The sequence below is a fragment of the Argentina anserina genome, chromosome 4 (assembly GCF_933775445.1).
Source record: "Argentina anserina chromosome 4, drPotAnse1.1, whole genome shotgun sequence".
NCBI lineage: Eukaryota > Viridiplantae > Streptophyta > Magnoliopsida > Rosales > Rosaceae > Argentina > Argentina anserina.
The window spans coordinates 11,963,706-11,980,964 of record NC_065875.1 but is presented as its reverse complement, the minus strand read 5'-3'; the positions used below and the strand labels follow the sequence as shown (position 1 = coordinate 11,980,964).

The following is a 17,259-nucleotide window of genomic DNA, read 5'->3' as shown; positions in this document are numbered from 1 at the left end:
ACCAAATTTTTTGACAAGAGAAGTTGCATAATTTGATTGTGAAAGAAACATTCATGTATTTGTTTGAACCACTTGTAGACCAAGAAAATAGGTTAGTTCTCCACACATCGACATTTTAAACTCTTTAGCCATAATATTTTGAAATTCTTTTACCAGCCTATCGGAGATGCCTCCAAAAACAATGTCATCTACATACACTTGAGCTATTATTAGCTGTGAATCAATCCGTTTAACAAATAAGGTTTTATCAATGTTACCTCGGACATAACCACAATTTAACAGGTGAGTAGACAATCGTTCATACTAGGCTCTTGGTGCTTGTTTCAAGCCATAGAGAGCCTTTTTTAACCTGTAAACATGGTCAGGTTTAAAAGGATCAGTGAATCCTTGTGGCTGTGACACATACACCTCTTCTTTGAGATATCCATTGAGAAATGCCATTTTAACATCCATCTGAAAAAGCGTAAACTGTAAGTGACAAGCAATTGATAGTAGTAATCGTATAGACTCTAAACGAGCAACTGGAGCAAAAGTTTCATCATAGTCAAGTCCTTCTACTTGAGCATAACCCTGTGCCACCAGCCGTGCCTTATTTCTTGTCACTACACCTTTCTCATCTGTTTTATTTCGAAAAATCCACTTTGTCCCAATGATATTAGCATTGCTTGGTCGTGAAGTCAATTCCCACACCTCATTTCGTTCAAATTGTCCAAGTTCATCCTGCATGGCACTAATCCATTCCTCATCTGCAAGAGCTTCCTTCACATTCTTTGGTTCAATTAGAAAAAACAAAACCATAGTGTTGAATAACAACAATATCATGTATATTTGTTTCTAAAAAACACAGAAGAGTGTTATTTTCACTTACACCTTCATTTGAGCTAGCAATATCTCTTACCACGTCTCCAGATTTTCTCCTTGTTTGAATAGGGTCTTTTAAGGATCCTATGATATCTGTAGCAGAATGGTCCTTGCGTACCTGGCGATATCTAGGTCTTATGACTTCCTGTGCACCATATATTTCTTTATCATTTGAATGTTGATTTATATCCGCCTCAGCCCAAAAAATGGTCTTTATGCCGGCATAATGTAACATGACCCTGGAAATTTCATGCAGAGATCTATTTTTTCTTTCTACTACACCATTCTTTTGTGGTGTGATAGGTGCTGAGTACTCATGGAAAATTCCTTGTTCAGAACAAAACAAGTCAAACATAGAATTCTTGAATTCTGTACCATTATCAGTCCTAATTCTAATGATTTTAAAATTATCTTTGCTTTTCTCATTTGTCACTATCTTGCTTAATGTTTGAAACACATCAAAAGTTTCAGTTTTATCTTTAAGAAAATTGACCCAGGTATATCTAGAAAAATCATCTACTACTACTAATATATAGATTTTACCTCCATTGCTCTCCGGCTGAACTGGTCCAATAAGGTCCATGTGAAGAAGTTCGAGTACCTTAGTGGTGATAGCTGAGTTGATCACTTTGTGAGGAGTTTTATTAGTTTACCTAGTTTGCATCCTTTGCACATTAAAGTAGTAGTTCCTTTGAGTTTAGGAATGCCTTTGATGCACTCTTTGTTTGAAATACTCACCAAATCCTGGAAATTCACATGTCCAAACCTTCTATGCCATAAGTTCAACTCCTCTTCATTTGTAGAACCTGTAAAACAGTTGGTTGGTGTAACCTCATGATTAGCATAGATATGATAACAATTATCTTGTTCCCTTAATCCCTTCATGACACACATTTTTCCACTATCTAGAACAACACACTGTTTTCTGTTGAACCAAACATCTGCATGTCCATCAGCAAGCTGACTGATACTCATCAAATTTGCTGTTAGACCCTCTACATAATAAACATTGGTGAGAGTTGGAATATTAGAAGCATTAACAGTCCGTTGACCAAGAACCTTGGCTTTTCTTCCATCACTAAAAGTGACATTCTCTGTTGTGAACTGGTCATCAAACTTAGAAAACTAGTTCTTGTTACCTGTCATATGTCTCGAGCAACCACTGTCTACATACCACATATCCTCCTTTCTATCAGCAAGTGCAGTAAGTGCAACATTACAAATAGCAATAGTGGGAAGCAAATCAAGTTCTTCATCATTATCAGAAATATTCAGTCAAGCAGATAAGCAAGAAGCATCATAATAGCTCACCTTATTCTTATTCTTTTTAGAACATTTAGTTTCTTTAACCAAGTTGGTTAGTTCCTGTATCATTTTTATGTGCTCATTTAAAGTTGTCTCAAGTAAAGTGAATCTATCTTTAGAACGATTCCTTCTCAACTTGCTACATTTAGATTTATAATGTCCAGTCTGACCACAGAAGTGACAGGTAGGTATAAATTTAGAGCCATACTTGTCATTATTTTCCTTCATACCTAAAAAGGTTGCAAAATTAACCTTACTAGTATACTCGCTTTAAGAGGCAATCTCCTCAACATCCTTGTTTTCTCTTACAAAAGTGTCTTTCAACTTGGAATATCCAAGTCCTTCTGTGCTGCCAAACGGTCTTACATTTCTGATCATTTTTGATACCGTGTCTGAGCTGATTTGAAACTTCTTCAGCTTATCTTCACTGCTACATAGCTTTTCCTGTAAAGTAGACACTTCATTTTTTAGATCAAATATGTTTTCATTTAGTAAGTTTACCTTTGTCTGAGAGATTCCATCTCTAATTCCATAACTCTTTTTTCTTCTGACCAGTCATTTAAGGAATGACTTCTTTTAAGTTTATTTGCCTCTGTCGTCATTTCCTCCTTTTCTTGTATCCACAGTTTCTGCGATGCTTTGAATTGCTTCTCCATATCGGTACGCTCAACTTTCAGCTGTTCAACCTGTTATTCAAGAGCATTTGCTTTATTAACCATAAATACTGGGGCATTATATAACTTAGTATACTTGTTTACCACTTCTTCGTCTTCATCATCAGATAATTCATCACTGGTGCTATCACCATACCTGACAGAGCCAATGAAAGCTACATTCTGTTCTTCCTCATCATCATCGCTCCATGACGATTTAAAAGCTTTCTTCTCTTCATCCTTTTGCTTCTTGTTTCCACAGTTAACAACAATATGGCCTATTCCACCACATTCTTGTGTTTTAATATGATTTTTCTTTAGTGAGGAGGAAGCACCATTAGTCTTATCAAGTTTATTGTCAGACCATTTGTTTTTATTTCTAGAACTCTTTTTGCTATTTAAATTTTTTTTAAATTCTTTAGTCATCAAAGCAAACTCAGCTGTAGTGAGATCTTGAGTTTCAGAAGGCACTACCTTTTTTTGTAACTTTGAAAGCAACAGTCTATACCTTCTTCTGATCTTTTACCATTAGGTCAGCTTCATAGATTCTAAGGTTTCCAATCAACTCCACCAGAGTATACTCATCAAGATCATACGCATCTGAGATTGGATGGCTTTCGTCTCAAACCTCGAAGGAAGTGACCTTAGAACCTTCAGAACAATTTCATCCTCAGGAATAGTTTTTCGAACGCTTAATGAACGAATGGCTCCAGTAATGGTGATCACCCTTTTGTGGTATTGATTGATCGTTTCATCGTCTTTCATCTGCAAATTTTCAAATTCCTTTAGTAATAATTGCAATTTATGTTTTTTAACCTTCTTATTACCTTCATAATTTGTCTGCAACGCATCCCACACCTCTTTTGAATTTGTACAATGCTTGATTTGCTGACGTTCATCTTTGGACAGTGCATGATATAGAGCATTCTTAGCTTTGTTTTCAGCCTCGTTGTATGCAATTTCCTCTGGAGTCCATTTGGAGAAGTCTTTGAGGCTTTGTTTCTATTTTGATTTAGAGTCACCACCATCAGAAGAATCTGCTCCAGCTTTAGCCTTTGCATCTTCCTCTAACGGTGGATACCAGCCTACTACGATACATCGCCAGGACTTGCTATCCTGTGCACTAATAAACGCTTGCATCATCAATTTCCAATCCTCATAACCAATTCCATCGAATGGTGGAGGAGTGTTGACATAAATTCTCTCCATCTCCCTGATCTCTCTAGTTACGTTTAGCGACCTGCTCCGGTACCAAATAAAAGTATAGGAGAGTAAGAATAGTAGGCAATCACACAAAAACAATCACACACAGACAATATTTGTTCACTACAGTGGAAACCAAAACTCTTGGTAAAAAACCACTGCGGGACTTTAACGTAGTCCACACAAAACTTTCACTAAGAATGAGGTTTACAATAATCTTCCTCAAGTAGAGTCTCCCAAGAGATCTCTTTATAAGCCAACAAGACTAACTTGATTCACATAATTATATTCTAAATCTCATTCCAAGGTCAGCAACTCCTTGCTGTAGAAAGTACCAAATGCACCTGCATAAACCAGTTGATCTCAATGAGATAAATACACAGGTTATTCTCAATCTAAGATTGAAGAGAAGAATTATACTAATTCTCATTATAGTATTCAGTTGATATGGATGCAGACATCTTGCACTATCAGACCTGTATACCAAGAATATATTCTCAATTCTCTCCATGCATCAGTTACAGCAATGCTGTATATATAGTCAGAAAAACCATTTCAGTTTAGATCTCATTCAAAGCCATAAAACATGGATCAGACAATCCAATATCTCTGATATATATATATATATATATGGCATGATAAAAAGTCATACTAGAATGATTCCAAAAACAGCACAAACTGATTAAGAGATATCAATGCTGAAACTTAAATATATGCAGTAAACAACCTTACCAAACCAAGTTTCCTAATTCGACTAGGAGACATATGTGAAATTGACAAATACCATCAATTTCATCATAATACTATTTGTATTACGTAACAATAATTATTATAACATGAACACTTCATTTGAGCTAGCGCAAATTTATTTGGCCATAACTCGACTTTCGTTTTGTTTAATGAGAGGGTACATATTAAGTAATTGTTACAGGTGTCTTGATGATGGAACAAGAGCATACCGGCTCATAGACTTATACAGTAGTTTGAAATTTAGAACTAGCTAACTTCTTGATGTATAAGTCGTTTAAACTTTAAGGCTACATTTATTTTTATTTGGCACCCGTTTCTTTTGTGATACATGAAAGTGAAATTACAGGGAGAACCCGAATAACCTACAAATGAAAAATCAAAGGAAGGTGCCTTAGCTACAAGAGTGAGAAAAGTAGTAATCTAGCTATTAACACCCACTTGATGTCCTATATAAGCCAAAACATCGGCAATGAAGGCTGCGTTTGGTGGAGCTTTTCGGCTCGGGCGCTTATAAGTGCAGCCTCTGATAGTGTTTGGTAAATGTAAAACACGCGGTTTTTCTAACAAGTTATAGTTTTTTTAAGGCCAAAAGCCAAAACTACTCCCACCCTGCTTTTAAAAGCTAGTTGCTGCTTCTTCTATCGCGTGTTACTGTAGCGAATTAATGAATTTTTTAAAATACCATTACCCTCAGATTGAATATAATTACGACCCAATATAACTGTTAAAAACATTGATCTTCATTTGCGTCTTCTCTTCAATTCTGCTTCTGTGCTTCGGAGATACGTCGAATCAAAACCGTGGATTGAAAGAGAGGGATGCAAGCTAAGGCGGAGGACTCTTGATTTTGTGGTAAGTTGTGTTCTTCTCAGTCATAAATATGTAAATTTCTTACTTGATTTCCATGGTAGTTCCACCACTGAATGGCTCATCTTGGATCAGTAGGTGTTGAAGCGATTCCTTCTTATTTCTCTTGGTTAATGAATTCAATTCATATGAGATTTTGGGTCATTTTTATATAAAGTAAATTCATACCCAACTGCTACTGGATAGGAATTGGTAATTGGCATGTAATTTAATTCCAAAGTATGCGGATGTGTAGACTGGTATGGGTGACTTGTGATTCGGGCTAGAAGGGTTTGTTTATTAGCTCATGCCAGATAATCAACGAATGTCTGATTCATGATATGTATCTTATTTGGGTTCAATTGCTCCAAATAAGAAAATTGGATGCGTGGGAAGGGGGACTTTTTTTGTTTATGATGAGGTTTCAAACTTCCTTAATTGTGTCAAAGAAGCCTACTGTCTTTTACATTTTGTTGCTAATATGATGATATATGTTAGCACAACACTGCTAATTAAGTATGACACTACTATCTAGCATGATTCTCTCCATCCTAACAATTGATAGAATCATTGTGTTCATTGCTATTCATATTTGTAATCAGCATTTAGGCCTCAGTATGGTGGTGGAGCACTCTTTTATACCTCTGGTCTGGTTTCTGTTGCTATTTTATTTTGCAATCAATTATGGTTCTTGTTATAGAATGGGATTAGATATAATCCATTAATTTCTTATTCTTACTAAAGTTCATGGTTGAGCATAATTGCTTTCTTGATTAGCTGCAAACTTTGTTTATATGAAATTGAGAGTTGTTGAATATTTGTCCAAGTCTGTTAGAGAGGGAGATTGGGAAATAAGAGCATGTTGTTTGAAAAATGTTTGAATTCTTACTGAGGAAGGAGAACAAGATTTTGGAACACATTGTTTGAATTCTTACTGAACTTTACTAAGAGCATGTTGTTTGAAAAATGTTTGAATTCTTACTGAGGAAGGAGAACAAGATTTTGGAACACATTCTTTGAATTCTTACTGAAATTTACGAAGGACATGTTTGGATTCTCTTTTATGTTAGTGTGTGTTTTGTCTTTGTTCGTCTTAACTGACAAAATTGATCTTTTCTTTACTAAATACATGAAGGTGCAACAATGAATTGATCCTTATTCCCTCAATTTGTTGAAGGGGTCCCCTATGAATTTGGACACCAGATTCTCATTGGATTTTTTGAACTCCAAGCTTGACAATTGATATGAGGTGCTTATGCTTTTAAGAAATACGATTCAATAGTTGCTTCAGTATGTTAGTAAGTTTTGTGCATGAGTTTAAACCTGTGTTTTTAGAATTTTTAGATTTTTAAATCCATAAAGGATATATAATGAAAGTACATTAATACATATTCATGTAGGATGTATGTGAAAGGTATATATATTCAAATGAAGGATATATGTGAAAGGTACGTATTCGATATACAGCAATAATCATGTTCCTCAATTCACCAAATGAAACAAATACAGCAAATGGGAGCACAATGCTAGAACACAATGTGGTAACTAACTTTGTAGTTTTGATCCAGCTTTGTCTACTCCAGAGAAGTCTGCAGAAAGAAAGCGATGAGCTGTAACAACTACAGAGCTACTCCCTTCTGAAAATGTTTTAAGAGCTAAGTTCAAGGCCATAATACATATATTTACATAGTATGATATATGGTTGATGATAATGATAACACAGTTACATGATCGTTGTGAATATACACCAGGATTATCAATTGGTGCATCACTTGGGAAAGACTCGCTTGAATGAGTGAGTGAATACAAGCTTTAGTGTGTGCACAGTATATGGCATGCGTGGAGAATGAGAACATCCCTTTGTTAGTTAGGGATAGCAATGAAAACCTAACTTGATGTCCTATTAATCTATTATGTACTAAATAGTAGTACTCGGTATGAAGTAGTTCTGGATAGGTTTGGAGTAATGTGATCTCACTTATCATAAAGCCTTCATTCATATAAAAACTTAAAGACAATTATTGTCTAGATATATATTCACATATATGTATTGAAAAATATATACTAATCTTGAATCAATATCATTCATTATTCATTGCCTTTTTTTCGTAATATAAATTATTAGCAATTGTTTGTACATCTGGTCTGATATGAAAGTTGAAAAGAGAATATCATATTTGTATTCATATATTCTTCATTCTGGATAGGAATATGATCAATACAAGTTTGTAAACTATCTGAATATATATATATAGCAATATAATTACAAGATATTACACTAACTATATATATAGCATGAGTCAGCTACTTTACTTATCAGCCACTTATTTTTAAAAATCAGCATAAGCCAACTTTTTTTATAAGCTCAGCTGCACCAAACACAGCCGAAATTTGCTTCTCTCCGAACATGCCAAAATTCTATTGACCAAAATTGAGTAGCCAAAATCTTGATATATACTATATATTATTTGTTGATCCACTGTTCATAAGGGCTTCATGAGGATGCCCCCGTCGTTTTGCGTTATTGCTTGGCTGCCACGGGTTTGAGAAATGACGCATTTGGCCTTTTCGCCAGGTGGCGCGTGTTCTGATGTACCACACCAAAACAACTTCTAGAGGCTTCTTCAAACGTCACAAAACGGACTAACAAATGGAGAGCACAAACGAGAGGAAGTGGTTGTTCGTTCTCTCAAGATGTTTTTCTTTTTTTCCGATGGTTAATGAGTTCGGCAAGGTTTTTTCTTTCTCGCTTTCCTCCTATCCAATTTCTGCAAATGATGGATCGATATGGATTCAGTTTTGTGTATGCTGAATTTGGGGGTTTATTGAGTTGGTGATTTTTTTTCAAAAAATATATGAAATTAAGGTGGTAAAATGTCTCGTAGTTATTAATAAGAGTTTCACTAGATTTGCTACAAATCCTACAACACTACCAAGTTTTTGGAAGATATTGGTAGATCACTATTAGGTTTTGCTCTTCTTGATTAGAATCAAGCTCCCTTCTCCCTCTCTACCCGGTATCTTTAGTAGACTAGAGATCAAGATCAGAAATACCGAGAGCAGGAACCAGTAGGTAGCAAGTAGGGATTGAGGTGGTATCATTTATTTCCTCAATTGTTTCAAATTGGTAGTTCATAGTTCTAAATCGTGTTGCTTCATTGATCATATTTCACGATGTGATGCGGCTATTAGCATAATTCTTTGCCTTCATTGCATCCTACCAGCAACCACCTTTAACTAAGTGATGCGGTGATTGTGCTCTACTTATTTTTTTTCTTCTTCTTCAGATTGCAGTTTAATAGAACACTTGCAGTATTGAAGCTCAACTTGACAACCAGCAATCCCTAATTCTGTTGGTTATAAAATTACTCATATTGACAAAGCACCAATGTCTGCTTCCTTTTAGGCATAGTTAGTTGTTGATCTTTTTTTTTTTTTTGGTTACAAGTTAGTTGTTGATCTTTGTTACATGGCTTTATAGATATAGGAACCCAGATATAAAACCATGTATTTGGCCAAGCATAAAGTCTTGAAATCTCATAATTTGATTGAACAAATGGAGTTTAAAATGTGTTCACAACCTGCAGCAGTTAAACTGTTCACAACCCGCAGCAAAGCGCGGGCAACATTGCTAGTCTCTTACTAGAGTGCGAATCCTCCAAGGAACAGTGATATACCATTGATACAGTCAATTAAAATCTTGGAATCTCCTTCAACCTTCAAGTCTAAATGGCCATGTAAGGAAGACGCGACAAGACCTGCCCTTAAAGCAAAGCTTCAGCTTGCAAAATATAAGTTTGACCTGACTTGATACTTGGACGAACACAATAGTAGGTGCCCGGAGAGATCCCACCAACATGACATGTTGAATGTATATTAATTTCACAAAGTACCATAATGGATTCCACAAAGTCCATGTATTCAGAACAACTGAACAAGGATCAAAGTGAAAATTACACTTCTTGAATTTAATGAAAGAATGTCATTAAAATCTCATCTTAATAGAACCATAAGCTATCAATGGCTCTAGCAACTTCTTGCTGCCAATAAACATAAATGACTTTCTAATATTTAACAACAAAATCTTTGCTCACTAAAATTCTTTAATCTTGAAGTGTAATCTTTGCTGCCAATAATTTCTTATATTTCTAATACTTGCGGAAATAGCTGCCTATGGCATACCAACAGAGAGCAAAAAGGAACAAGAGTTGCACGGGGTCACGAGGGGGGACGAGTTCAGACCATCATCAAAACATGACTTGCAGAATAAGTTGCTATTTTCTCTCTAGTTTGATTTAGATAGAAGAGTACCAGGTATAGTATGATTCAATGAGATATCTTTTTAAATGCCTCCCTTCTGCTTGAGAGTAATCTTATCGCCCAAACTGAGGGCGATTCCCTGAGTCTTGCTCCTTATCCGGATGTACCCACTAAGCTTTCCATCCACTTGCTTTTCGACGCTCACATTCACCAAGGCATCCTCTCCAAACACACTCTTTGCATACAAATTAGCTGCCAGGAATCCACACTCACCATCCAACGCCGATCTGGAACTCAATCACAAAGACAAAGATTAAAAGCCAAATATGAAGAATAAAGTAATTAATTATGCTTTAACACAATGCATGGATTTTCATCAGGTAAGCTATAAAGATGTAATGTACAGTAAGTTTTTTGCAATGTGCAGTTCAGAAAAGGACTAAATAGTCCTCATTATTTATCTAATTATCTCTATATAAACCATGACAAAATCATCAATTTGACAGAAGAACGGATTCAAAAAGCCCCACACACCGTCAGCCCAGCATAAAGCAATGAACCTCAAATGCAATTCTAACATAAAACAAATTCCATTAATTTATGTCCTCTATCTTATTCAAAAAATAACCCTATATATATATATATTTTACATTGAAGCTTAGTGTTCCAAACCGAGTTGAGATTGTAAAATCTTAAACAATACAAACATACTTTTCACGGGCTTTGAAATTTAGTAAGGTGGTTGTAACCAGCAGAAAAGATGACTTACGGTGCAGTGAGGCACTTCATGTTAGTTGATTTCATAATATGGTCAAGAAATTTCTTCTCGTCTTGAATTACCGTGTTGACAGCAACCTGAAATGGATAACTTCCTCATCAATATTCAAAAGTGGCAGTCATGTCCAAAAGAAAATGGTTGCTAAACCAGACTACATATTGAGGTCATTGATTATACAAACAAACTAGACAAAGTTGCTACATAATTGATCTTTATCCTAAAGATGATCTTTCAAAAACATGGTTTCACTACAAACTACAATTAAAAGATCAAAAGATATCATTTTTACCATGATTCCACTATAATCAAATCAGAAAACTTTGACAAAACATATGGAGTTGTTGGATAATTAATACATAACAACAAAGATATAGATTGTTTATAAAGGGCGAAAATGCAAATAAAGCAATGAAAGCAGAAAAGGTACCAAACACAAAAATAATATAACTGAGAATTTAATAAGACGATAACTGTACCACTGGTAAGGTCCCGATATTTAGTAGTAAAGAGTAATCATAAAAATCATTGTAATGCCAGAATATATACCTTGTTCTCCCACTCGAATTCTGCCCACATGGTTCTGAAAGCTCCATCGCTACAAACAGCGGGAGATATGTAATCCATAATGTCAATATGAATATCATTGAGGACAATAACTGTTCGCTCATGCACATTTGAGGTTTCATAGACAATGTTTCCAAAAATGACTCCGGTCTCAGTTGAGGACACCTTGATATTGGCTTTTATCTTTTTACTAGATTCAGGAGCCAGAGTATAATTCTGTGGCCGCTCAACAAGTTTAAGATCACCCATAGTTGCCAATTCCAAGCACAAATTTTGTAAGGTCTCCTTGGTTCGGTTGATGACTGTAACATCAAGGACAATATCATAATGATGAACAGTCACATACGCTTCGGCATACACAGAGTCGCTAAATCCAGTGAGCTGAAGAATTCGGCTGAGCTTGTTTGCTGCATCTCCTTCCTTGATGAACTCTCCTGTAGCACGTTTCAAATCATCTTGGACCTCATCTTCAAGCTCCAGTTGGCTCATACCCTTCAATTTAGATGTACAGAGAAAGTTAAATTACATAATTTATCTATCATACAAGCAATACTATAAAAATTAGTTATTGCAAACATTAGAAAGTAGATGCTCATAAAAAGACAAAGTTGTTCAAAACTCACAAATCTGACAATAGATTGTCAAGAAAGCTGGTACATGTAGAAAATTTAGACAAAATGTTACAATTACATGCACGCGATATTGCTCAACGAATATTGGCCCAGCAGAAAACTAATAAGGAAAACGCGTGCTCACATAATACAATTTGAATTGTGTACAAATCAAGTAGTAAACAAAAAGACAAGCAACCACAAAAGGTAGCCGAGTATACCAGAGCTTGTATGGACTATGGAGCATAGAAACTGGTAAATTATAAAAGTACTTTAGTTAAATAAATGCAGAAGTCTTACCTTCCTGCTCTTTAGATGGTAGAAGTCAATAAGGTCATCCGGCTGTGCATTAGAAATCTGAGCCATTGCTCTAATTTCCTCTGTTTCCCGTAATCGTTTTTCTGTGAGCATACTAACAAAACTTTGACGACAAGATTGCAGCCATATTGTCTTTATATCCTCACTAGGATTGCATAGCAATCGTATGCAGAGAACAACCCTATCATATGAATCATTGTCAATTGGATGTGGAAGGACTGGAGATTGGCCTAATTGCAGCATAGAGACAATAATCAACAGTGCTTGTGTAGATGCTTTATGCACTTCCACCTTAGACTGCTGGACCTCTTCCAATCTCAGAACCAGCTTGGTCAGTGTGCAAGCAACAACAGCCCCAAGAAAATAGTCACCAGTGAGAAGCAGGGATCTCAAGTTCCCAGATGTTAAGGATCCTTGAACAAGGGTAGGTGGGGAGAAAGCAGTTTCAGATGCAGCACTCTGTGTGGCATAAGTCCCATCAGAAAGAATAGCTGGTCTTTTAGAAGACACGGTCATAGAGTTTACTTGCTGAACCTTCTTTGAAGAATCATTACCTTCTTCTTCTTCAGAGAGGGAGTAAAAAGGCAATTCTCCAAGACACTGTTTAATTGTCGCAAGTCCATTTTCAACTTCAGAAAGTGATAGGCAGAATTCTCCAATAATCCAAAGAGCACAAACACAAACATGTGATGCTCGGATTTGGTAAAATGTGTCCAATAGCCTTGTTATTATAGATACCCTTAGGTTCGAATTGGTTTCAATTATCTCACGAACAAACACAATCACATCAATAGCTGAAGCAACATTACTGTCTCCCAAGAAGTCCATCAACAAATGCACCACTGTACCCGCAACTTCTGGGAACTTTACTGCACAAGAATGAATGGCCTGAATAAGCATCTGCCTGTATTCACCATTCTTCTCTAGCTCTCCACTTTGAGTCTTAACAACTTCCTTTTTCAAAGTAAGAACAACCTCATTTATGTTCTGGTTAGTAACCAGCTCAAGAACAATGTCTAGAGTCTTCCTGCGGACGTCAAGATTTGGACTAGAAAGTGCCCTGAGAATGTCCATAAACATATCAGCCATAACTTCTCTATGAGTAGACTTTAGCTCATTTAGCCGATCAAGAACAATAAGCTTCACATTGTTGTCACTCTGAGAAAGAAGAAGCTGACAGTAGGTGTTAGCAGCAGCTCTGATAGCAGTAGGGGCATAAGACAAGGAAACAAGTGTCCCAGCACATTCATAAACAACTGCACTTGAGGGCACATTCAGTAAGGATATAATGATCTTAATGTACCTCCCCTTCTCTCCACGATTTGTCCTGCACACTTTCCGTATCAGGTCTAACACTATCATCTGCAGCAATTCACCCCATTCAGAAATCTTCTCAACATTGGTCAAAAGATAATTAACTGCACGCTCCTGGGCACAAGTGAAGAGCATGAGAAACGCATTCCGCTTGGCAGATGGATCCTGCTCTGTTGAAAGAAGCTTCTCGATCATTTCAGGCGCATCAACCAAAATTTGCTCACCCTGTGGTAGCTTGTATATGGACATGATAGCTAATATAGCATATCTCCTTATATAAGGGTGCCTGTGCTCCAAATTTTGCAATATAGAAGGGATTAACGGCTCAATTATCTCGGTCTCATTCAACCGACAAAGAAATCTCAAAGTTACACCACGAATATACTCATTAGGATGCTGTAGATTGTTCCTCAAATTTTGGCAAATCAAAATCATTTCAGGTAAGACTCTACCCTTTGCATCAGTTTTCTCAATTATCTCCAAATATAAAAGCAGTAGTTTCTGGACAGTGTGGTCCTCGGATGGCAACACATATCTCACAATAGTGATAAAAAGCTGAGGCAATGTTTCACCATTCAGCAAAAGCATAATTGCCTTCTTCATTGCATCTACCTTTTCCTCTACATCATTGCCTTCAAGAGCCTCCCTGATCTCATTTGCAATTGCGGGAGTTCCTTTATCAAAATGAACAAGCAGACTACAAGATTTCTCCATCTCTCAATTGCTTTCTGCAAAAAATAAAAAATAAATAAAGGTTCGTATCAATTTGTATATTCCTACTTCGAACATCACGAGTAAACCATGATTGACCAATACGCATATAATTCATCGTGTCACTGAGGTTATGAAGGACAACATAACATACAGGACACATCATAATCACAGATAAGATTCCCACATTCAACTTTATCGGCTCATGAACTGCACCAAAAACTCTAAAATGGAACCTAAACAAACAAATAAGATCATCAAAGCCAGATGCCGATGCAAAATTCTACGGAATTATTTCACATTCAATATGTAAGTGTGAGTTCATACTCCAACAAAGCTTGCATATTTTTAGTCAACAACGAGTTGACTATAGTCACAGCCACCCTAACTTACAATTCTAAACCCCGAAACGAACAAAGCACCTTGAAATTGAAAACTAGGAATCACACAAATCAGATGCAAATTAAACTCCTAAATCAAACTCGGCTTAGCGATTAACATATCAAAATGTACATGGCCGATCTGATACTACATTCACCGTCAAGCATCGGATTCAATTTTCATAAGCACAATGATCACAAACAGAATTCGGATTCTATCAAGCCAGATCAAAAGTTTTAACAACGAATTACAGATCAGTGTGAACTAACCAAAGCACAGGTTGCGGAGAGAAGATCAAGCGCAAGGGTTGAAGATCCGAATCGGAAAATGAAGAAGCTTCTAAGATCTGTGTAATGGGCAGAGAGAGAGAGAGCAGAGAAATCAGATCTAATATATTGATTAGCTTCGTACACAAATAATAGTTGTAACGTATTAATTAAGAAAAACTGGGAGAGAGGGAGGAGCACAGGGGTATCGGGTTCGGATCTGGGCCGGCATTCGGATCGGGCTACCCGGATCCGAATACTCAATTGATATATAGATTTTGGACATTTCGTTATGCGCATAAACATGTTCCGGTATATAAGTATATTTATCAAAAAAAAAAATGTTCCGGTGAATCGAATTCTTATTGTTGAAACGTCAAAAATCTAGTACTTCAACCACCATCAAAATAGGACTTACAATTTGGCCTTCTAGGAAGATAATGCAATCATTTGCCTTGTAATATCTCAGGTATATATATGACAATATCGCACAACTACGATATAATTTCGGTCAAAGAATATTTATAGTATGGATTACAAGGTAGATAATGGAAAAATGATCGACTTCAGGTATTCGGCTTCAAGGTGAAAATGAAATAATTTGAGAAATATTTCAGATCATCACTATATTCATTATGGAAACAACCAACAAAAATTTCGCAATGCTGATCTAAGGGATTTATCACCGTTGGATGAAAACTACTACCTAAAGGCTAAACGACAAAATTATCTGCAACATCAATATCATAAGTATAGAACTTTCCAACTACCTTTTGTCATTTACACAATGATGAACTGTGATACGACTAGATAAATCGGTGATGCTGACTTCGACGAAGAATGTTGACAAAAGTCCATCTTGAGATCCCTACTCCTAAAAAACTCGAGCAGGAGACAAATCTCACAAGAGAATATTGTCTCATTCTCAAACTCTTTAGTTATGAATCCGTCTAAACTCCATTACCATCTCTCAATATAGGATAACGTGCTTCAACACTTTGTTTGAACATGTTTGAAACAAAAGTCTTTTGAAAGATATCAACAACACATGACACTCGCTCTTTCTTTCTCTGTCTACTAATGCTCTTCCTTATGTTAGTGAATAAAAGTACACATGAGAGGTGAGTGAGATTGAACAAGGAACTCTGTCACTATATATAGAGGCGAGTGAAATTTTTTGTCAATGTCGCTATGTACCCAACACAAAGAAGATGACATCTCTAGTTTTCGACTACATCATCTACTTCACATTTACCATAATTCATGTCTCCATCTCAATCTTCATGACCTTTCATCTCTCGTCGCTTTTAGAATACGAGTCATTGGAAGATGAAAAATCGACTGAAACAGATAAGTTCGTCAATACTCCTTTTCGCTATTGATGAAGGGAAAAACCATGACCCTAGACATGTCAGCAAGTTTGAGACTACACGAACACCATCAATGGTCACTATCACGCTGATGGGTGGTGATGGAGTACGTAATAGAAGGAAGAGACGACAAAATCTTGTAATTATAATCTTGTATATCTCATCTTTTCAATATACATGTTGCAAACTTGCATATTTGTCTCTGGTTGAAATATATAGTGTTTCGAACATGGGAGTTTTTTTTTGGAGTTGTGTGAAACTTGAAACTTAGTAGTTATCTTGGATAATTCTGTTATGAACCGAGGGTCTCGTTAACCATGGTTGTTGTAAATGACGTGTCATCATCACAACCATTCATTTGATATAGTGTATCAACTCAAGTTAAAAATTAGTCATACCTATCCTAAATGGGTGCCTTTGCTCTTATACTGCCATCAAGTGAAAAAAAAAACTTATTAGGTGTGAGTGTAGTGTATTTCAATTAACAAATTAGATGAAATGTTGCATTATTTTGATCGGTGAACATAATGTTGAATGTATAATTGAAATTAATAGACTATTTGTATTTGCATAATAAAGAGAACTTGAACCTTGATATGTATGTAGAGCTCACATTGGTAGGAAGGAGACGCATTTTACTGAAATCAAAAACTATAGATCCTGCTTATGGAGGATTCTTAAGGGGTAATTCCATATTAATGATAAATTTGTTTTGTTATAAAATGTGTTGAGTATTTTTCTCACCTTATTTTCGCGCTTTAGTCGTCATGTACATCAGTGATGCACTTAAAGATAATATTTATTAGAAGTCTTATTTCTTTGTCACTTGCTTTGGCTAGGTTATGTTGGGACAACTCATGGTGCTGAACAAAGATGGATGAGACACTATTACTGCAATATATGACTCAATCGTTTTTTTCCTGAATGAGCTATACATTGTTCTTTCTTATCTGAATAGCCTTGATTTATCTATTTGGTTATGTAGCCAGCTTCCCTTGTATGCAATTTATTATTATTGCTTAATTATTTTGATACCATTAGTAAATTTTACCTTCCAAGTTTATTAAA

General features: G+C 36.0%; 1 protein-coding gene and 1 long non-coding RNA gene across 2 annotated transcripts; one reads left to right on the top strand and one right to left on the bottom strand.

Annotated features, from left to right (window-relative positions):
• Nucleotides 1–5,515: 5,515 nt before the first annotated feature.
• Nucleotides 5,516–7,694, top strand: LOC126791667 (uncharacterized). The gene is made up of 4 exons (XR_007671839.1): nucleotides 5,516–5,624; nucleotides 6,754–6,867; nucleotides 7,019–7,066; nucleotides 7,187–7,694. It is a non-coding gene; the product is annotated as an uncharacterized LOC126791667 (long non-coding RNA).
• Nucleotides 7,695–9,255: 1,561 nt separating this feature from the next.
• On the bottom strand, nucleotides 9,256–14,938 carry LOC126792976 (coatomer subunit beta-1). Its single transcript, XM_050519506.1, has 5 exons — nucleotides 14,825–14,938; nucleotides 12,132–14,191; nucleotides 11,203–11,712; nucleotides 10,648–10,733; nucleotides 9,256–10,165 (listed from the first exon to the last, which is right to left on the bottom strand). Exons 2-5 carry the CDS (start codon nucleotides 14,175–14,177, stop codon nucleotides 9,961–9,963), a joined length of 2,847 nt encoding a protein of 948 aa, XP_050375463.1. The 5' UTR covers nucleotides 14,178–14,191; nucleotides 14,825–14,938; the 3' UTR covers nucleotides 9,256–9,960.
• Between the last annotated feature and the right edge of the window lie 2,321 nt (nucleotides 14,939–17,259).

Coding starts and splice junctions, on each gene's coding strand:
- LOC126792976 (XM_050519506.1), bottom strand. CDS start 14,177: ATGGAGAAATCTTGTAGTCTGCTTGTTCATTTTGATAAAGGAACTCCC. Junction 11,713..12,131: donor ACCATCTAAAGAGCAGGAAG/GTAAGACTTCTG, acceptor TCTAAATTGAAG/GGTATGAGCCAACTGGAGCT. Junction 10,734..11,202: donor AATTCGAGTGGGAGAACAAG/GTATATATTCTG, acceptor TATCCATTTCAG/GTTGCTGTCAACACGGTAAT.